Below are 22,758 nucleotides of genomic sequence, written 5' to 3' on the forward strand. Positions count from 1 at the left end.
TAAACTTGTCTTTACAGACTAGCTTGAATATGCCTTATAAATTCACTGGTCTTCACTCACTGGACTCGGTCTTCAAAGTAGGCATGAAATATTTATACTTACAGATCCAATTGTTGTAACTCACATCAGTCAAACAGCAAGAATGAGCTAGGCAAAGAAACAAGAGTAGCACCTAAATCACCTTTTTTATTAATAATTTTCCACTGCCTTTACTGAAGCTGTCTTCTTTCAGAGTCTGAGACATGGGGAGGAGTTATCTCGCTATATTTGTAGAGCCATTTTCAGTATGTTACAGATCTAATTACCTAATTGAGGGACAACCAGTTTAGAGATGAACAGAACTTCTCCTATGTGGTTTGTGTTTCTTTCTGTGGTTCCCTCTGAGATTTCCATATTTTCTTCTGTATGGGGGAATCCATCTCCAGTGAAAGGCAACTGTGTGCTTTGGAGTACATTTTTTTGCTGAGGATGGTGAGCAATACGTGCTGTGTATCAGTAGTCCTAAATAAAAGCAAATCCATTAAAAAATCCAGTAACCAATTCAGTTCTCCAAATACAACCAATGGAAGTAAATAAGGCAAACCACGTCACCCTTCAGCCCCTGCACCAGGAGGGTTCCCAGGTGAAGGCAGGCAATGGTTGCGTCTTGAGCGAATCCCTGAGTGTGCCAACGACTGGTCCAGTCTCACAGCAGAGCTACTGGGCACAGGCCACTAGCCTGGAGGTCTGTGTGATAGGTAGCTGGGTTGCTGGGATAGGCAGAGACATCCCAACATCCTTCTGTGCTCAGCAGCAGTCTCAAAACTTTCCAGAGGAGTGGGACCTGCCAAGCATGACTGCTCTCATCACTGCTCAGCACCATCTCTGCCAGCAGAAGAAATAATGACATCTGTCTCAAGACTTGTCTTTTTAACACCAGTAACGTAATTTCTTCCTCTTCCAAAATTGATTTATTTGATGCCCTAAGTTTCAGCTGGTTTTCCACAAGCATATTATTTTTTTTGAGAATGAACTCACGTTTTCCAGTTGAGTTCTTGATTAATCTAATGAATTTTCCTCCTTTCCCATCATCAAACACACTTTCCCAGATGATGGGGAGGTTCATCTCTAAAGGAAAATGATTCTTCTCTGACACAGAAAAAGTTTTAAATGAAGATCTTAAAAGTGTCTGATGATTATGGGGTTCTCAATATTTCAAGTACTAAGTTTACAGCATTGTAAAGTGACAGTAAATTTTGGATATCTGCCCTCTGATCCCTGATGCTATTTATTTGAGGTGTCCTAAATTGGTATAGAAGACCATCATTCATTTTTGACCCAAAGCATCTCAGACATTCAAAAACCTCATTCCCAAACTTCTAATTCTTTCCCAGTTCAGAAGGCTGTCTGAAAGTTACCAAGTATGAGGTTTAAAACAAACAGATAAGTAAATATTTGGACCTTTTTAATTGCTTCATGTTTCCTGAACTTTCAGGATTCATGTTTTCAATCTAATTATTTCTGGCTTTTGGAGAGAGAAGATTTCCCTCTCCCCTTTGTTTCTAGCTAAGTAACTATCTAGGCTAACCTGCCAAAAAAAAAAAAAAAATATATATATATAAAAAATTTCACAATTGAAGGAACTTTGCTAAATGGGATAAACCTGCCTACAGCCCAGGTCTGAGTACAAAGCCTAGAGCCTATACTCACCTTGACTCTCTACATCCAAGCTAACATCAGCTAGTAACTGTACAGGCATGGTGGCAGATCTTCTGTACCTGCCTAACACAAATCTCCTGCTCCCTGTCTTTCTGCACAGCATCTCCTGTGGTCACAGCTAAGACCCTGTGGTGCCCAGCTGATCATTTTTGCCCAGACATTCTGCAGGAGTCCGTCACCCATTTTGGCATCCCACAATAAAGGGACTGGAGGGGGTAACTTCAATGTTTCACACAGGAAGTGTGAATCACACTACTTTTTACCTGTCCTGCTTAATACAATTCATGTATTTCCATTTTTTAGGTTTATTGTTTGCTCTTGCTAGAAACTGATGATGTTAATGCTCACTTTGCTAGACCTGAATACCTAAAGACACTGTGAGTTTTCACCAACTGTTCCTTAAAGAACAACTCAATATGAGAAATCCTCCTACGAATCCTACACTTATCCATGTAATCAGCCCTGCCAATACACTGCAGACTGTAAACAGTTATAGAGAGGATTCCAAATAGTTAATGTCAAATAGCTCATTTTCTCTCATCTCCGCACAAATTCCTGTCATGTTGCATTACATGTAAACAACTGAGAAACTTAATGAAATGCCTTTCAGTAAAAAACTCATATGGCTTTTCAGTCTGAACAGATTAATTGCAGTTTGTAACAATATAAAGTGATACAATCTGATTGCAGTTTCTATTGTTCTTTAGGATAAAATATTTTATGTGAATGCAAAGCCAAGTTTTCTGCTGGCATGTCTTTATTGAATTCCATGGAAAAATAAAATACTCATCTAAAATCCGTAGTACAAAATACTAATCTAAAATCCATCGTGTACTGTTCTAGTAAATAAATTTTATAAGCTGTAAATTAGATGTGCCAGATCAGATTCCAGACCCCATGGAAATGTCCATGTCAGTGAAGAGAGGCAATAGGAATATTTTGTTTTGGAGGAGACACTTCTGAGTGAATCTTTTAGCACTTTATGGTTTTGAAGGGGTTTCCTACTTCCATTTTTTCAATGCCCTGTCTTCATCTTGACATTACGCTCTTTAAATCTGCTTGTCATTCTCTTTAGTTTCATTCCTATGTACTCCTGAGTTGTTTTTCTATTCTTGCTGCAGGCATCGCTCTGGTGTTTTGTAGCAATCCTATAGACCCAAGCCCAGAAGCCCTGCAACACAAGTTCTGCTTGCTGCCAACAGGGATAACGCAAGGAACTTCCATGAAACCTCTCCGGGTACATCCCTTACTGTATTTTTTATAAACCCAGTTTTCTTTAGTTTAGTTTTCTTTGTTTATTTTCCCAGTTTGCAGAATGCCGTAATTGGGGGTGATCACTGCTCGGAGAGGTCAGAAGTTGTCTATGGTGTTTTGAATCCCATGTAACTGCACCAGGGGAAGGGCTGAAATTTTTTGGGCAAGTGTGTGGGCTTGCCAATGCAACACCACTCTGTCCATGCTGCTGGACTAAAACTGAAAGTCACAAATATTCTACAGAAGCTGCCAATGTCTGATTGCCTGGCACCCATTTGAGTCATCAATATTCCAACAGAGTTTCACTTTTACAGGACTAGCATATTTTATGGAACAGGAGACATTTTTTATGTAATATTAGCAATATCACATTTAAGTGTTACAATACTGCCAGACACTGGGGACCAAGAGAAAAATACTCAATGGAAAAGTAGAAGCTGCTGCACTTTGAACTGAAGCTGTGTGTATTGGAAAAGGGGAGCATGTAGTTCACATCTCCACTGGGACATGTTACATATAGATCATGATAAATCAGGCTGCAGAATTGGAGATGTTTAAATCAGCACTGTAAAATCCTGAAGAAGTGTAAGAAAATGAGGGGGAAAAAAGTACATTATCAAAATATTGAGTCAGTACTTTGATATGTGTAGAAATCCTTTCTATAGAAATAGATTGTTTATCCCTGTCCATTTCTTTAAGATAGCCTCTTTATTTTGTATGTCCACTCTGACTGGGTAGAAGCTTTTAGTTTTTGATGGGAGAGATTTTGAAATATGCTATTTTCACACTGCATGTAATAGCACGATTGGAAGGAAAATTACTGCAAATTTGTTCATTTCTGAGTGTGAAGATCTCTTCAATAGAACCGCTATTGCTACTCATGTGGTTGGTCACTTGAGGGCTGGTTTTTTCATTTTATACAAGCAGATAGCTTGTATGCCATGACTCCTTAAGAAGCAGACAGTTTCAATCTCAGATAGCATGTTTACACATAGTTTTTTCTTACTATGAACAACTTCAGATGAAATATTGCTTAGTTGTCCAATAAGTGCATGCAATTTTAGGATCAATTAATTCCTCTTTGATTGACTTATTACTCTAATGATTATTGAGGCATGGTACAGTATGTTCCTCCCATGAGAATGCTTAGCTGTTCTTAAGTCAGAGGCTGTTGGGAGTGAAAAAAAGCATCTGACAGAATCAGATTTTCATAAAATAAAAAAAAGCACCCCCATAAACATTTTTTTAGGAAACTTCAATGCTGTTTAAACGTTACTGATAATTTCTGCAGCTGGATAAACACCATTATTTTATAACTGTGGTAGAGCATGAGGCTACTGGAAAAAAATGTGGCTTTATATTGAATTTTTCTTAACTGAGCTTTCTCAAAGCAGTATGTTTAACAAGTTGTGAGGTGACTGCATGGGCAAAAAAGATACATAGCAGAGAATGACAGAAATCAAAACTAAGAGGAATAAGGTTTTTTTAGACCCACTGTGGTCATTTCCAAACCTTGCCAGTCAAGATCAGTTCTCTGTATATAGGCCAGATTTAACCAGAACATTTATTTGTCACAATCAACTGAGTATCAGTAACTCTGAAAACAAGGGATTTTATTTTCCTCTCTCTTCAGATTCTGATTTATCTACTGAGTGGGGGATGGATCATTAGTGGAGAACAAGTGCCACCAGTGGTGACCAAAAGCTATGGTCACCTAACCACCTCCTGAAGTGCCTGATGAAGTACCCAGGAGTGCACATTTGTTGTGTGAAAACCCTGATGGTGGGCAGCACTTGGAGCTGTCATCAGCAACTGGTCCTTTAGTACTTCTTCAGGCAAGTGCTGCAAACACAGTGAGGACAGGACACCCTTTCCCTGCCCCTGCTGTAAAAGTGATGCACATAAATGGGTGAGCTCGATTGCCCCGTATTTCAGGCCAACATCTTTCACAAGCATTTCAGGAACAGCTTCAAAGGCATGCAGCTCGAACTAATGAGAAGTGTACAGGAGGTCAGAATTACTGTCTAGTCTTGGAAAAATCAGAATATATATTCTTTTTTCTTTTTCTGTTTTTATCAGGCATTTTTCTTTAAAATAGATAAGCAACTTCTTTTATAAGAAACCTGGAAATTATTGCGTAAAATTAGTAAGTTACAATTCCAATGAATGGCCTATCTGGAGCAGCTGGGTTTAAACTCTCAAGGGAGAAGTTGGGGAAAGGAAAGGGAAAAAACAGGAGTACATGATTGTTTCTGTGCTGATTCACAGATCTGTTTGCCATCAAATCTGTCATTGTGGTGGTGACATGGACTTGTTACAGCTAAAAGCAAAGAATGCAGAAAGTAAGGGCATTTGACCCTAAAGCCCAAAATACTCAAAGGTTTAGTGTTTTGAGTAAGGCAATGATCCAAAGCCTATAAAAGCAGAAGAAAAATAGCCTTTAGCTTCAGTGGGCATTGCATCAGGCCTTCAGATGACTGGCAATCAGCAGACTTCATGCTGTGTAATTCTTTATGAAAGAAGCATTAGTTCTCCAACACACAGTCAGCTGAGGAGGAATAAGACATGCTGTGTCTTTGCAACTTACCCTTCTGGTCAGCAGACATCCCCATCACTGAGGGTGATGTAGATATTCTTGCACAACTGGTGAAAAGGCATCCAGCTGTGCTTTGCAACTGCTGCTTCCCCTAAGCCATCACTAGAGAGAGAATTAGCAGAGACTCCATTGTCACATACCCTAGATCTGAACCCTGGGTTATATTTAAACTAGCATAGGAAAGAGTCTGAAGACTCTATGACCCTGGTGAATTGGGGGATTGCTTTTTCTAAACTGGAAGGCAAACGTCGGAAGATCGGATTACAAGTGACTACCCGCATGTTTTCTCTTCATGGTGGGTCAGCTGGAGTTCAGGCTCTGTAAATTCCAAGGAGGTGGTTCCAGAGCAGTTGAAGCACTTCAGCAATTCCTAGCACCGGTGGTCTCAGCTTGGGAAGGATTTCATAATATGTCTGAAAGCCAAAGGCTTCTTTGCTAATTTAATAAAGAGCGAACCAGTGGGTAAGTCCCTAGAAAATAGACTAAATCAGCCTAATTTGTTATATAATCCCTTTTTAATGTGGAGAATTAAGGTGACGGCAAGATGACTACGTGTTTAATTCTCCAAATAATTACTGGCGGGTATTGACATTAAAGATGGGAGAGAGAGAGTGAATTTCTGTTTGTAGTTTTCAGCACGTGCCAAACTCTTACTTCATACCAGTGAGAAAAGGCTGGAAGTTGTGTGTTCCATATGCATGAAGTAACAGTTGGCACAAATCACCAAGGGGAGAAAATTAAAAGCCACTAAAGCCCAGCAACCCCAACTGTCACTTGCTGACAATTTTTTGACTCTCTCTATGAAAAAAGAAAAAAAACCAACCAAAAAAACAATACATGAAGGCCTCATGCAGGGTATTCCACCTGAGTAAACCCTAGTGTCTGGTCCTCCTCAAGGCAAATAATGTGCTGAGAAGGCAGCAATAGTCTCAGTTTTCCAACCTCCTCCTCTAATCCCTTGGGAAGTGCAGTCACGGACAGCCCCAGAGTGGGGTGAGAGTGGAGCAGGGGAGGATGACACTGCTTGGCTCAAGTTGGTTCTTTCTTCTCCTGGCACTCTTGGCCATGAAAAACCTGTTCTTCCCCATTGCTAGATGTCACAGCAGGGCCAGGCTCCATCTGCCCACAGATCTGCCCTGGCCATGGGCCCCACAGAGCCAGACCCACATCCCATCCTGTCAGCACATCCCATGTGGTGCCCTGGCCGTGGCCATGGGTTACACGAGTTACCTCATTTTTTGTTCAGAATTATGTCCTGTGCTCGTAGGATTTGATACCATCTAAGTCTTCCCTGTCACTTCTGTAAGTAAATATGTGAATAAGTATATTTATTGAGATTCAAAACGTATATGACATATTGGGTAAGGTATACAGATGTACTGTGTATTTTTCACTCAGGAATCACACAAATAGATACTTTCTTCTTATTTTGTTGATGGCTAAATATTACTTCTAAGCCAAAGCTAGCTTTTTTAAAACACTCCCTTATTTTATTTTTAAAGAAAGAAATTGTTTTTGCTGTTTGGCCTGTTTCTGATTTTCAGACCATGATGATTTTCTGTGTGGTTCACTGTAGTCTTCCTACAACTGACAGCTTATTATCTCGCCTTATGAAAATCACGCATGACTTCTGGGAGTCATCTATCAAAAGGAGAGAACACACAACATACTGAGAAGCTGGTACCTTCTCTCTAATTTTCCAGGTTGATGACTGTTCAATGAACCTGTTAACTGCCTGAAGTGACTTGCATCTTTACAGGTATGGGACTGCATTGTCTTTCTTTGTTGTGTTTAAATGGCAAACGCTACCCTGTCTAGTGTCCTGGTTTAACTTCATTTCTGGTCTGGTGGTTTCCAAATGCATCTGGCTTCACTCTCATTGGACAGTAGACTCCTTTGTGTGCCTTCAGAAGTAATGGTTGTAGGTGAACATTCCCGCTTTCCCTTATCTCCCATTCTCTGAAAACTGCCTTGGTTCAAGGTTTATGCCTTTCAGTGGAACACTTAAGCACACACCTGGCTCTAAGCACTTCACTCCTGTCATTTCACTGAACAGGGATGGATTTAAGTGACTACTCATAGTTCATGGCTTGCCAGAACTTCAACAGTTTCTTTTGCAGAGGTCAGATAAGATAAAAGTTAGGAGCCAGATTTGACAGTCCTCTGCCTGGGGTTTAGTTTGCTTTCTGGTAGTGATGGGCAACACCATTCAAATCTTTCATGATACTCCCATGTAAAGATCGATGGGACCCTAGGTCCAGCTCCTAATTGAAGGTTAAGGAAAGGTAATAGAGCATACTCTACTCTCATTTATACCAGGTAAAAACATCATATGAGTTGCTGGCCCTGTTCTTGTCTGTTTGTGCTACTGCAGCAACAAAAGAAGTCAGAAAACTGCAAAGGAATCTCTTTGGCAGCCCTGTGCCTCTGCTTTGCTCCTCATGCTGACAGCACAGCTGAGCACCAATGGGAGTGTGGTCACTCAAAAGCTCTGGGCTACTAGTGTAGCCCAGGCAGGGCTAAGTGGCATGGTTCTGCAGAGAAGCCCTGTGGCTGCTGTGGTACCAGGTGCTGGAGTCATGGACAAGCTGCACTTGTGCCCCTGTGCCACCCTGATTATAAGTGTGGCCATCTGGAATGGCTAAAACTGAGGCAAAAACTGGGCAACTTTGCTGACATGGGACTTTTAAATTGTGTGGAAAATGATGGACAAGTTGGAGAAGAAGCGCACTAGTCAACCACATTGGGAATCCCTCTTTATGAACACAGGTGGTATCTTTTGTGGCACTGCTTTGGATAGCCGTGTTGTGCAAATTCCCAGCTCTTTAGAGATCCAGTGGACTATCAGACAAAAAAAACCCTCACCACATAGTATGTCATTCTGGGTACATACTTGCTGTGAATGAACACAAAGACCTATTCATCACTCCTAGTGCTCACATAACTGACAGATTAAATCATTCTCTGGCTGTGATGATGACAGTGGCCCAATAGCTAATGCTGTCTAACAGTCTCCATTAGAAGGCCTTCTTTTTGATTGTTTATAATTTTGCCAGACTTCAGCTGCTTGAGCCGGATTTTCCCATGCCATACGTCACCAGAAACTGAAGTTTTGTGTGGAAGGGCCTAGATAAATAGTCAAGGCATTGCCAAGCTCATGTATCACTGAAAAGTCACTTGAACACAAGTTTTCAGGGAATTTCTCATTTCTTGAGGGAGCAGGAAAAACATCTGGAGTTATATGCTCCCCAGTGGTCTGTGCTCAGGCTGAAGTTAGAGTTGCTGCTAAACAGCAAGAGGTTCCATATCCAAGGCTGTCAACTTGCTAGATATTCTTGACACTTTTGCAAACTGACCAATGACCAATGTCTTTTGAGGTTGTACTTTGTCCACTGACATATTTAGTTCCATATTGTAGTCCATGTTGTCAACAGAAGTTGTTTTAAGCAGGCTGAGATTATGCTACCATGGAGCACAGTTCAGGAAGATGGCATCTAAATGGCTTAAGTTTTAGCACATGGTATTATGGCTTTATAGCTGTCTTCTGCTCACCCTTTTCCTTCTTCACAGCTGTCCAGTTGTCATATTTCTGACCAGCAATCCCTGTCATGTAGGATCAGGACCAGATTTTCAGATCTCCATGCTGGCCTGAGCACCAGGTTGATGTTGCTAGATCCTGGAGGTCAGTTAGCTTGGCAGCTTCTAGAATGGCTTTTATTTGGTCCACTGAATCAACGTTGGTATTTTTTCCTCTGCATTTCCAAACAGTACTGCAGAGGTCAACAGGAAGAGCTTTCGGGCTGAAAAGTACAACAGCATTGTCCCCGGGTGAGGTGGTTGTGTTGGGAGGACATTTGGTGACAAGAAATAAGTGGCATGGGTGTGAGTCAAGACTGAGGTGGACTTTAACAGACCTAATGTAACTTTGAGGATGATATGTATTTCTGTGAGTAGTATCTGCAGAAGACAGCTCAATTCCACATTGGGTGAAAACATGCTCTCTGATCTGCAGCCTATATAACCCTTTCTCATTCCCTACAGATATTTTTATTAAGTGAGCTTTACAAGGACCTAGAAAGAACCTCTACCTGTCACAGGAATCTGAGAAGACTTATGTAAGGTCCCTAGAGCAGTTTTTCCTTAACATTATCCAACCCGGAAAATTTCCAGATTTCAGTAAAACCTGTATATGCTATGTTTTCCCAAGCTGGGCATCAATGTGAATTGTAGGAGCTATTGGCTAGGAAGTATCTAGAAGCAGACTTTACAACCACACAGAATGCTTTCATTTAACTACCCGTGCTACTGGACCTTCACATGACAAACCTGAATTCCCATTAAACTAGATAGCTTGGATCCAATTAGTAGCATTATCTCAGGAAGACAGTGTTCTGGATGGCCTGCCAACAATAGCTGGCCATTGACTGCTCTGCTTTACAGGGGGGTTTGCAGGTGTGCTGTGTTCTGTTACGGCAGTGCCATGGTGTTACCAGTACCTTGGATGGCTCACTTAATGCTAGTTCAGTATGTCAGTGCCATGCTGCAGTTTTAATAAGGTCAGTGGTAGAGGCACATCAGCAGTCAGAAATTTTCCCCATTCTGCACTGCCAACATGGTGTAATACACTGTGCAGATCCTTAAGCCAAGACTTTAGGAAATCAATCTGGATCCTATAAACATTTTAATGGGAGGAAGCAAAAATACTTGCATGACCTGGCAGATCTTTTTGGCTCATAGGTAGGACTTCATATGGAGGAAGTGGTCTTTTCCCTTGGTGACAATAAAAGTACTTTATATTTTTGCTACAATGGAAAGATCATGCATTATATAGATCCCATTGAACAGTATTCAGTTAACTGCAGATGTCCTTAAGTTTTCATTATAAACTTTATTTTATTCCTGTTCCTCACATTGCCAAAATCAGCCCTATTCTCCTACAGCTTCACAGGCATAATCTTATTCTGGGACAGATTTTTTGGAAGAGTTGAAGGAAATTGGTCAAGGTGTTTAAGAGAGATGATGGCTAAAAAAAAATGAGATCATCTGCTTGGAGAGTTTCCTAAAGACTTTTTGGTTTGTCATATCCTCAAAATTCATTTGCCTAGAGATTGAAAAAATATTTCAGATCTGTTGGACTTGGCTAGAAATGGTGCCTTTGAATAGTTTTAGGCTGTCTGGTGAGAGAATTATTTGGTTATTGAAAGTGGTTCCTGCCTCAGTGTGTGTACGTATATGTGTTATGTGCTCTTTGGAGATCTTAACTCAACTAGTCAGTGCCAATGTGCTCATAAATTTATGGTGTCATATGCCAGGTTTCTAAACAACTCTGCATGCATTCTAAACAGACATGTTTCTTCTCTGACACTCATCCTATCTGCAGGTACTGCTGTCTAAAATCCTCACTTATGTGTTTCCTGACTCGCACTGCAATCCATGCTGAAGCTGACAGCATGGCTTTACAGTCCCTTCTGCACAGTCCCTGGAGACCTCTTCCAAAGGTTACAGCATTCAAAGCTCATTCTACTCATCTCAGTGTTTTTTCCTGTGTCAAAAAATTCACACCTGCCCTGATTCGTGCCAATATGTCAGTCTCTGATGGCTGTGAGCCACACATGATGAGACTTAAGTCAATATTATTTTTCAGCATATGTGTTTTGTGGTTTATATCTGGTTTTATGACAAAGTAAGTTCTGAGGCACAGTGTTCTATTTTTAAAGAGGATTTATTTCAAAATATGTGCTTAGAACTTTCTCATAATTGAATCATTTTAAAGATGGTTCTTGAAGTGTGACCAAAACCAGAAGCAAACATTCATTAGACAATTTTCAGCATCTCTCACTCTAAAAAGAACATGAAATCTGGAAATAGTATAGTTGTGCTATGCCACTGCACTAATGTGCTCTCCTTGGATCACTCACCCACTGCATCACCCCCTTAGTTTGTACTGAAGGTTATAGCAGAGCAATGTGAACAGTCAGGTCTGCCCAGCATGTACCATTGACAATGGGACATGGGACATGTTCCGTGAGACCTTGGGTTTAGTTAATAATGTTTCCAGACTTTAATATTTAAGCCTTGATCTTTCTGATCTCCTGACTTAGTTGGTTTTGTTGTTGCTGCAGTAAAGCCCCTGACCTACAAATTGCTGGAGCCGTGTGTGTAATTAGAAGTATGACACCATTCTTTCTCTATCTATTATTCTATCAGCATCTGTTATTGACCACTGTTTGGAGCAAGCTCTTGGGCTAGATGGACCTTGGTTTTTACTCAGTATTAATGTTCTTACACTATATTCTCAGTTAAGTAGTTGACTACTTGCTGAAAACAGGGCTAGGATTTTTCTTTGTCATTTTAAAGACTTAACAGTCGTTTTAGTGTTGGTTTTTTGGTGTGTTTTTTTGGGGGGTTTGTTGTGTTTGTGGGTTTTTTTAAAGAAGATTTGGTATTTCTGTGCTCTGGATCTAGGACCTGAATCGCAAGTGAAGCATTATGTTGAAGTCAGGGATAGGCTTTTCTCTCCCATTCTGGTTCAAAGTGTTCACTTCTGGCTCTTGGCAACCCCATTTTGAATGTGCTCAGTAGAAACTATGAGGGGTTTTGCACTTAGGTGCTGTTGACAATGATCATACCCTAACAGGACTGAGGAGGACGCTGCTGGTTGCAGACTGCTCTGCCATGCAGCACAAGAATTGACTGCAGCAGGACTCTCCCAGTGGCCATTGTTTCCTGGGAATGAAGAACTGCCTGACGGGGAGGCAGAAATTACGAACAAGTTTTCAGGGGCTTTCAAGAGGGAAAATGGGCTATGACGATAAGAAGATGAGATGTAAAACTGACATCTAAATGAATTAGGGGGGAGCTGGAATATGGCTGGCTTCATAATAGTCTACAGATATGATAAACAAAAGAGAAAGGCCTCACAACAGGGAGAGAGGAGGATGGACTGTGTGATTCTGGAGAAGATTTCTCTGAAACCTGGAGCTGAGCACAGGATTCCTGAGTTATTGACAGTTATTGACTCACTGAGAGACAGGCTTTCACTAGAGGGAATCATTAACTCCACCCTTCTATCCTGAGACCATATTGCAATCATGTCATCCCAAGCTATCATTGATATTGAAGTTTTGTCCAATGACTAATCTAAATCTCCCAAGCTGTTTGGTTTATGCTTCTTCCTGTTTTATTCTTCCTGATCTTTCCACCAAGGACATATTAGTTCCTTTGCAACAGCTTTTTAGTTGAAGATTATTAACCTTCCTTCTTCTTAGTTGTTACTTCTTCAGAAAAAATCCTCACATTTCTTACAGTCTTCCCTCATGTTTTCTGGACCTCTGTCAATTTTTGCCCATCTTCTTTGCCAATTCTTTCATCACTTTCTTGAAGTACAGTGCACTAAACAGGTCACAGTCTTCCAGGTGAATCTTTGACTGTGGGGATTGGCCCACATGGACTCTTTCAGTAGTCTTTAAGACCCTTTAAACATCCCAATGGCTTTGCCATTCATGCTTGTTCCACCATAGTACCCTATCTTTTCTCTTGTGAAGTGGTACTTAGACAGTTTTGCAAGTACAGATGAATATTTCTGTGTAAGCATTTTGTACTACTGTATTCCATCCATTTTGATGACTTCTCTCAGTATATCGAGATCATCTTAAATTCTAATTTTTTTATCATCTGTAACATCTGCAGTCCTTCCTTGCTCCATCTGCAAGACTCATACTTCATATTCCATCTTCTATGCCTTCACTGAAAACATTAAATGAAACTTGATCTGAGACCAAGGCCCACAGAATTCCTTGCAAAACACACATATTTTGATAGGTTTTGATGGAATTACCCTGTGTATACAATTATCCAGCTAGACTTGACCTCCTGCCCCTTCCCACAGCAGTTTCATTTAGATCACAGTTCACTAGCCTGTTCATAAGGATATTATAGGAAGTACTGCTAAAGGCCTTGCAAAAATTAAATAAAAAAAATAAATTTAAGCTATGTGACATCTGCAGCTAGTACTTTAATGTCCTTTTAAGACTCTTAGAGTGAAGTTGCTGAGGCTCAGACTCAGGAAGACATCTAACATAACTGGTTACTCTCTAAGCAAGTTTTGCATATTTTAGGCTGAAATTTTACCATCTAAATAATTGCACTGTCTGGTTGCTGTTGACCTTTTTAGTAAAGATTGATGAAAAAGGGAGGAAAAAAGGGCATTAAACTCTTCCACTTCCTTAACATTCTCTGCTGATAGCACACCCTCATCATTGAGTATTGGTCCAAACTTCCCTTTGTTTTTCTCTTAACACCTTACCTGTTAAATTTCTTTTATTTTTGGTAAGTTTTGCTAGTGGCATCTAGTGCATTTTGTCTTTACTAACTCCATAAACTCCCACACACACACCCTCCCATGAATTGTGCTGGGTTCTCAACCAGCTGTCCTAGTTTCTGCTTTACAGATCTCTCTTCTGCTTGAGGTCAATTAAAAGGTTGTGAATTAGCTGACTTCTGCTGAATTTCCTTACTTTCCCCTAAAATGCCATAGGTTGTACTTGGTTTCTTATTAACATTTCTTGAATGAAATGACAGCTCTTCATAATCTGTTTTTCCCTTAGATTTGCCTCTTATGAGATCTTCCCTACCAATTCTCTGAGTTTATTGACATCTGCCTTCTTGAAATCTAGTGCTGTCACTCAGATCAAGTGGCAGAAGATGACACTATGTTTGCTGCAGTGCTGATTCCTTGTAAAATGTCATATCTGACAGCAGACTTTGAGTCATATGTTACACTGCCCTCTACCTACATGCAAAACTGCTGTTCAGCAGAGGGAGGTTGTGACAATTACAGTGTGTACTGGCACTTAAGATTTAGGCTGCTGTTCAGAATTTATCATAGAAAAAATGTAACTTCAGATAAACTTTCTGTAAGGCATTAATAACTGCCCTTAAAATGAATCTCCATTAATGTGGATAGAGCAACTGCACTAATGAAGTGTTTAGAACACAAATTCCTTGTGATAATAAATAATCCAGACTAAGGTATGCAATGATCCTTGCCCTTCTTTGTTTACTAAAAACTTCGAACACTATGCAACTATTTCATGGTGCAATGGACAGACAGTGAGACTGTAATGGGGTAGAGGAAGTAACAAGCAAAAATGGCTGATCAGACCATACTGGACCTATGCCTTGTAAGAACAGTGACAGAAGCTCTTACTGACATCTAATACAAAAGCAGTAAGACTTCAGGTCCTCCCGAAACCTCCAAAACTCTTTTAATGTTGCTTGAGACCACTGTAGATACCTCATGGCCCCTCTCACAGGTCAACTAGAAATGGTCAAGAAGTCAGGCCAAGCCTGGTACTTATATTGGAAAGCTTCCTATTACACAATTATTTTAATGACAATATTACTAAGGGGGTTTCTTTACTATCACTTCAAGTCGATTTGGATTCCCTAAACAATGAAAATTAATTACCAGTAACAAAGTCCTAGCTGTAGTCAATTTTATGACAGATATAAACTAATAAAAATATGGGCATCATACTATCAATATGGTGTTGGAAGACAGAGGAGCAAGCCTTTCCTGTAATCAGAATACTGGTGATGGTTTAGAGAAATCCAGTGGTTGTTGAACCACTCTATTACATGCCATGGGGACCTGATGTGTGGTGTCCATACGCTATCTAGTGGCTCTGTCGATTATGACATTATCCCTGAATTACTACTCTTCTGCTTGTGAGTTGTAGTATTAAAAATTATCTTAGATGAAATCAGGATTTGTAAGTCTGTAACCATTCCCTAATGAATCTAAGACATTTTGAGGTCATAAGTGAATAATGAAAAAATCCAAAAAGGTAGTAAAGCCTGTGTGAATATGCAGACAAAACTCTTGATGGGGAGTTCTAGGCAGTCACTCCTGTCACTAACAGTATTCTGATGGGCACTGGTCAAGCAGTAAAGATCTTTCTCCTTCGTATACAGACTATGTTCTAGATTGACTACTAAAAAAACCCACTCAGTTTAGGAGTGCTTCAAATGCACTTTAGTTTACAGTATTTTGTAAGCTAAAAGCAGATAATCAAAATACTTTAAACTGTGCACATAGTATACAGTAGTGCAAGGCCAGATGTGTTCTCCTCTAATGGGGAAAGCTAATCTCCATCCCTTGAGATCATAGACTGGGAAGATGTGAAGACCATGCACAACAGCATTCTCCCAGTCTTGTTTCTGCTGGGGTGTGACTGACCTTCAGTAAAAAATACACCCCTTCTGCTTTGATATTTCTCTGTAAAATTGAGGTAGTACTGCTATATGGAAGCACAGCTTTAGAGTTAATGAGTACTTCTGTTGTAAAGGCTGTATTTTCTATTATTTATATATATAGGAAATAGTGTATTTATATGACGTGTATTAGCACATTTAGGGGTTTCACATGAGTTACAATTAGCACAAAACTTAGTTATATTTTAAAAAAAAAAGGTCTGATTCATCATCGCCCTCAGCAATTTTGTGCTTTTCTACTTAATAACTGAGAAAGCTCCCTAGTCAGCTGTTAAACCATTTAAGTGCACTTAATTACATATGTGTATTTGTTTTAGGAGGCTGAGTAAAGACATGATGATGCAGGTTTCATGCTGGGTAACATTTCTTGAACTGTTCTTTCTAGGAAAGCAGAAATTTTTTTTTTGATCTTTCTTCACACATCATGAAATCAAAGGTACTAATTTTGTTCTCATGTTTCAGTAAACTATTTTTCTATTTATACATCATTCTGAACCCTTAAAACCAAGTTTCAAATAGTTGGCAGAAAACGTTCACATTACCTGCATTTATCACAATAATTTCAAATAAAGCTTTTATGGCGCATGTCTTTTTCCCCATACAACAGCAGTTGAGAAATATGTATATAAATACAACATATGTGTATATAAATGTGCCTTACAGGCTTGATAAGAAAACCATGATTTTTAAGAGCCGTGTGTAAAAGTCAGTTCCTTGATCATCCCAAAGTAACCCAAAACTCAGAGCCTTATGCATTGTGCTAATTTTGACTGGGATAGAGTTCATTTTCTTCACAGGAGCTAGTATGGGTCTGTGGTTTGGATTTGTGCTGAAGACAGTGTTGATAACACAGGGATTTTTCATTACTGCTGAGCAGAGTTTGTGCAGAGTCAAGGTCTTTTCTGCCTTCCACCCCACTAGGGAGGAGGCTGCGGGTTCACAGAAAGCTGGGACAGGACACAACCAGGACAGCTGATTCCAACTGACCAAAGGAATATTCTGTACCATAGGGTGCCATGCTTAGCATATAAAGCTGATGGGGAACAAGGAAGAAGGGGGGAGTGATGGCATTTGTCTTCCCAAGTAACCACGACGGAGCCCTGCTCTCCAGACATCCAGTGCCCATGGAAAGTTGTGAAGGACTTATTCCTTATTTTGATTTGCCTGCATGCATGGATTTTGCTTTATCCATGAAATTGTCTTTATCTCAACCCATGAGTTTTCTTACTTTTACCCTTTCTGATTCTCTCCCCCCCTCTCACCAGGGAAGAGTGAGCAAGGGGCTGTGCGTTCCCTAGACGCCAGCTGGGGTTAAACTGCAGTAACATATAGGAGTTGGCAGGTCTACAGGCAACCTGCTTTAAGCACTCAAAGCTGAAGAGCTTAACCTCTTCTGCCCTCCTACTCACTAGCATTTACTAAACTTTTTTCTGATTCAACATTCAGTCCAGATTAATCACTCTCAGAAGAGATATTTAAAAAAACCCAGCTGTAACAGAAGGAATTTTCTGTTAAGATGACTGTTAGTAACAGAGATGGGCCTAGAAACACATCAGCAAATTAGGATACACAAGGCTAGAAGTCCTAGTGAGAAATGTACCTATCTCCAGCGTGCACAACCTCAACTTAATTTTACTGCTTGTACAACCAGCACAACCTTGGCCACAAAGATTTCAAAACAAATAATTACTACAAGAAAAAAAAAATCTGACACTCAGGATTCATTGCATAAACATTTAAACAGAGGAAATAATTTCTTTTACAAACGTGTTTCTCTTGTATAAGAATAATTTTGTATAGAAAATAGCTCTTTATACATTTTACAGAAATAGGCTAACATTTAGATTCTTTATTAATGAATAATGATTGAATGCAATTTAAGATTTCAGTTATGTTTCAGAGTCACCAAACATCAATAACACAGCAATACATCACTGCTCTAATATCCCTAAACTGCTTGACTTACCAAATAGAGTCAAGACAGTAAAAACGTTCCTAGAGCCATGATAATTTGCAAACACTCAAGTATCTTGAAACTGTTAAGTTATGAAATACCTGCTGAAAGTAATACCATAATTTAAATGCCAAGGAATATGGACTTAAACCTTAACAAGGCAGCGTTACTTGCTTACTTAGATTATTCTGCTGGCTAATACTGTAAAACCCAAATTGAACTAAAGCTTTAGTATTAAACTGGTTTACTGTTACTTTGACCTTCAAAACACCCCTGAAGGATGGGATACAACGTATAAATATAATAAAAATACTTTCATTTTCTTAAGAAAACATGGAAGGTTGATAAAAAAAAAAATCAGTAAATTAAGATACAAAAAGTAAATCTGTGGAGGACAAGACATTGAAAAACACATGTATATATATTTATATGTAAGGGTATGCTAGGAAGTATATATATTTAAAAATACATAATTTCTTCAAAGACTGTGTTTAAGTTCATATGGTATTATTTGGAACTCAAACGTAACACAGACTCAAATGCTTTTCCCCTACAATTGCTGTTTCAAGCATCTGTACTTATCTGCAAATTTCCTTGAAAATTAGAAGGAAGGTAAGGACATTTATCCTTGGAATACAACTATATGCAGTACTCATTTCTTGCTTTCTGGATATTTTATAATTTTAAATTGAAGATGATGTAAGCAAATAAGTACTATATAACCCAATGACTGAAAACCTGAAATTTAGATGCTAATGATTCTATTTAGTATTCATATAGAGCTACTTAGGAGTTTGCCAGCTGTACCCTACGTGAGTACTGTTGACACTTCCATGCTTCATGATTGAAATGTGTAGCTTTGTTTAGTCAAACATGGCTCTCACTCCAAGTTAACCAGTCTCTTAACAAATACAACTTCTAAACAAATTCAGCTGGAAGTGGTACACCTCTCCTTCTCACAGCACAGAGGTTGATATGAGACAGTAAAGAATCACATTATACTGGTTCACATTTCTATGTGGTTAGAAGGAGAAACACCCTGCAAAAGCTTATTCCAGTGATTTTGCAAATTCTGCATAGTCAATGTATCCGTCATTGTTCTTATCATCATCTCTTAAGACATCATCTATTAGGTTAATCAGCTCTTCTTCTTTCATTGCTTGGGTATGCTCACCACCTTCCTACAAAAACAAAACCACATGGAACAGTTTAGCAGTCTTTCCCACCTACTGGCACATGTAACAGATTACCGACAACTAATTTTTTGTTAAGCCATTCATGTTTGATGCCTAATTTGGCACTAAGTTTTATATAAACATTTATATCAATATAAGCAACTTTTATCAGTTGGAAGCTATGAAGTCCAAGTTTTCTGGACTTCAGAAAAAACCACTCCTTTCAGTTAATATTCTTAGTCAAAAGTTCCAAAAGCTGAATAGCACAATGTATAATGATGGATAATCATCTAACAGATGTATTTTTATTTGAATCTTCATGTAGTATAGACACTATAGTTTCGATAAAATACAGAAACACCTTACAGTAACGGAGTAGTGAAAAAATCTAGCACTGTAGCTTAAAGCCAATAAAATTCTTAAAACACCCCTTACAAACAAATGAGAAGATGGTGCTTTGCACAAGAAACAGCAAGTCATTATTCTGTTCTTGGCTTGGTATTTTTTTGCCACAGGTGTATGCAGGAAGTTATGCTATTCTGAATTGTAACTTCCAGATCAGTATGAGATAATGTGTTCATATTCTCTTCCTAATGGCTGTATCTTCCTACTTTGTCTTTAAATGTTCGTGGCTGCGATGAGAATTTGTTTAGAAAGAGGCAGACCATAACTGGTTCTTCTAATACTAACGTTATTCAAGAGATCTCCTACAGTCTGTGTATCCACAGCAGTGACAGTCTGACACTGAAAACAGCATTGTATCACATGCTATTTCTATAAACCCTCATATCCCATTTTGGATAATTTCCCTTTCTCCTCATCCCTGCATACCAAAACAAGCCCTCTGTAAAATCATTTTCACTTTACAGCCCTTCCTCATTCTAAAGTTTAAACTACAATGGAAACTTCTTGAAAACCGCAGTGTGACATGAAAAGCTGTGATAAAGCTGGTACATTTATAAATGCAACTAGAACTATCAGGGGGAAAGAAAAATATCTCATTTTCAGGCAAAACTCTTAACTGCACTGAAGATGTGTTGCAACTGTTCCGTTCTATTGTAAGTTGCTTTCAGAGTCAGAACTGTTTCCAAACACACATGCCCTTACAAAATTACACCTACCTCCTTGTGGACATGTGATATAGCAGTAGCAAGCTCTAACCCATCTAACAAGTTATTGCCATCATAGTCATGCATTTTGAAGTAATGGAGCTGCAACTCTTGTGGAGACATCTCAGTTTCTGGTTTCTCAATGACACCTTCCAAGTGTTCCATGATGTGCCTAAGAAAAACAAAAAAACCCCCAAAGACAAACAAAAGCTACAGCATTTCTGTCAGTTAATATTTCATGCTCTGTTTACATCAAATTTAGTCTTTGATCGAATACTATTCTTCTAAAAGCACCCTGGATAACTAAAAGCTACAGTCTGATATTAAGACGAAGGGGACACAGAGGTTGTTTGTTACAGGTGCTGTAGTGGCCTCTAACACCTTAGATAGCTATTTCTGTTTCCTCTGGCCTACTTAGCAGGCTATCAAAACACTGGAAGCAGTGCCCAAAATCTCCTTTGGCTGTCTTCCAAAGCACAGGAGCTGGAGAAAGACCTTTCCCAGTCAACCATGAAGTGTTCTAGGGAGTTTTATTTACTGCTAGAACTGTTCTGCATGTATGAAGAAGAAAATGAGAAAAAACCCTCTAACTCTACCTGCTAAGAATATGATTTTGTCCAAAGTATGCTGATCTGGGTAAGCAGGACCTCTGTAAGAAATTCTTTATAGTATGAGTAGGGCTAAAGGTTCCAAAGAGACCTTTCTAGGTCTCATATCTCTACGAATTTATCAAGCAAGCACATCTCATATCTGGCTTTAGCTAGTCATACAACATTCTGAGGAAACAGGGTGCCCTAGGCTTAAGTCCAACGTAACAAGACTTCAGAGATAAGAAAATCATTAAGAAGTAAAGTTTTCGTTTTTAGAACATGGAACACATACTCTTTATCTTGTACCAAATTCTTATCGAGGCGAATGTTTGCATGTTGACTCTCTCCTACGTGTTCCTCAGCAAGGGCAGAGATGAAGAACGCAGCCAGAAAGCAGAACAGCAAATGTGATCTAAACAACCTTTGGGCCATTGTGATTTCCTACAAAAAGGAAAACATCCCCCCCCCAAAAAAAACCAGATGATAAATGTGATTTACCAAGTACTTAGAATCAAGCCCACTGAGTTTTAGAATAGAAGAACTCGCTTCATTTCAAGCCCTTGGGAAGCAGAAAAACAGGGAGCTCCAATTAAGGATTTCTGTGAGGGTCCCTATTTCACAGAATCATGCAATATTATGCAGTAATTTTCAGATGACTTTTTTTTTTTCCACATAGCGGATGTGCACTCCACAGGTGCCGTTGTGTTTTCATGTACCGTCTAGACAACCAACCACGCCAGGCTCAGGCAAACCTGCCCCACAGCCATGGGAGCAAAGGTCGCTTACCTTTGCTCGAAGCGGCCGCATCTAATTAGTATTTCTATTAAGACTGCATGCCCTAAGGAACATACAGTTTGGAAAACGTCATGCAGCCATGTATGTGCTCCCTTCGCGGGGAAGTGACAGGATACAGCGCTCCAGAGGGGCCAGGGGAGCCCAGGAGCGGGCTAGGGGGTTCGGCCCCTCTGTGCTCCAGCCCCAGCTGAAGCGACCCCCGGTTTCCCCGGCACAGCGCTGGCCGCCAGCAGCCTCCCACCCCCGGCTCCCGACCCGGCTGGACCCCCCGGGAAAGCCCACCACGCAGCGGGACGGGGCCGGGCCCGCGGCCCCCAGCCCAGGCCCCAGCACACCGCCCTCCAGTACCGGCTGCCGGGGCGGGCAGAGAGGCCCCGCCGCCGCCAAGCTACGCACCGTCGGGCGGGTCTGGGCCATGGCGCGGGCTCCGGGACAGGCGCAGGCAGGACACCATTCCCGGGACACCATCCCCGGATTACCCCTGACCCGGCGCGCGCCCCGCCCCTGCTCCCCTCCCATTGGCTGCGTCATCCCGCCCCGCGGGCCGACGTCACCGCTCGCGGAGCTCCACGTGGAGCCCTCGCGGCGGCGCAGGTGCGGCGGGGCCCCGCCCACCGCGTGTGCTCGGGGAAGGATCGGGAGGTCCCGGAGGGCAACGAGCCGGCGGCGTGTCCTTGGGGACAAGAAAGCCAGTGGGATCCAGGGGTGCATCAGGAAGAGCATTGCCAGCCGGTTAAGCGAGTTGATCCTGCCCCTCTACTCAGCCCTAGTAAGATCAAATCTGGAGTTTTGTGTTCAGTTCTGGGCTCCTCAGTGCACAGAGACATGGAGCTCCTGGAGCAGGTCCAGCAGAGGGCAAACAAGAGGATTAAGAGACTGGAGCATCTCTCTTATGAGGAAAAGCTGATGGAGATGGGCCTGTTCAGCCTCGAGAAGAAACGACTGAGAGGGGACACCATCGATGTCTATATCTAAAGGGAGGGAGGATGGAGCCAGATTCTTCTTGGTGGTGCTGAAAAATAGGACAAGAGCCAGTGGGCAGAAACTGATGCACAGGAAGTTTCAGCTGAATATTGATTCAAAGAAACCTTTGAACAATCTGAAGAACACTTTTATTACGGCGGGGGAATGCAAAGCGGCAGGTGTTTTCCCCAGTGCACTCCACTGAGCAAAGGAATACCATAGCTTTTTATACAGTTTGAAAGTAGCAGGTTTAAAATTATTTATACACACACTGTTTTTGCAGTCTGCCTTATCTAAATAGACACTTAGTTTTACCTCCCATTCTTACCATTATAGAGTAGTTACATAA

General features: G+C 40.6%; 1 protein-coding gene and 2 long non-coding RNA genes across 4 annotated transcripts in view; 1 reads left to right on the top strand and 2 right to left on the bottom strand.

Annotated features, from left to right (window-relative positions):
• The window catches only part of LOC116785081, a 29,809-nt gene extending 27,944 nt beyond the window's left edge, over positions 1 to 1,865 (top strand). The window contains exon 5 of the long non-coding RNA XR_004356369.1: positions 1,799 to 1,865. This is a non-coding gene — a long non-coding RNA (uncharacterized LOC116785081). The remainder of the gene's footprint in view (positions 1 to 1,798) is intronic.
• LOC116785082 lies at positions 167 to 5,937 on the bottom strand. Its single transcript, XR_004356370.1, has 2 exons — positions 5,540 to 5,937; positions 167 to 501 (listed from the first exon to the last, which is right to left on the bottom strand). It is a non-coding gene; the product is annotated as an uncharacterized LOC116785082 (long non-coding RNA).
• An 11,606-nt stretch (positions 5,938 to 17,543) lies between these two features.
• MCFD2 (multiple coagulation factor deficiency 2, ER cargo receptor complex subunit) lies at positions 17,544 to 21,956 on the bottom strand. Of its 2 annotated transcripts, none has more exons than XM_032684608.1 (4): positions 21,843 to 21,956; positions 20,944 to 21,092; positions 20,074 to 20,233; positions 17,544 to 18,958 (listed from the first exon to the last, which is right to left on the bottom strand). In XM_032684608.1, exons 1-4 carry the CDS (start codon positions 21,912 to 21,914, stop codon positions 18,827 to 18,829), a joined length of 513 nt encoding a protein of 170 aa, XP_032540499.1. In that variant the 5' UTR covers positions 21,915 to 21,956; the 3' UTR covers positions 17,544 to 18,826. The 2 variants fall into 2 exon arrangements, with proteins under 2 accessions (XP_032540499.1, XP_032540497.1); XM_032684606.1 differs by having other exon boundaries at positions 21,795 to 21,929.
• Positions 21,957 to 22,758: the final 802 nt, after the last annotated feature.

Source organism: Chiroxiphia lanceolata, chromosome 3 (assembly GCF_009829145.1).
Source record: "Chiroxiphia lanceolata isolate bChiLan1 chromosome 3, bChiLan1.pri, whole genome shotgun sequence".
Classification (NCBI taxonomy): Eukaryota; Metazoa; Chordata; class Aves; order Passeriformes; family Pipridae; genus Chiroxiphia; species Chiroxiphia lanceolata.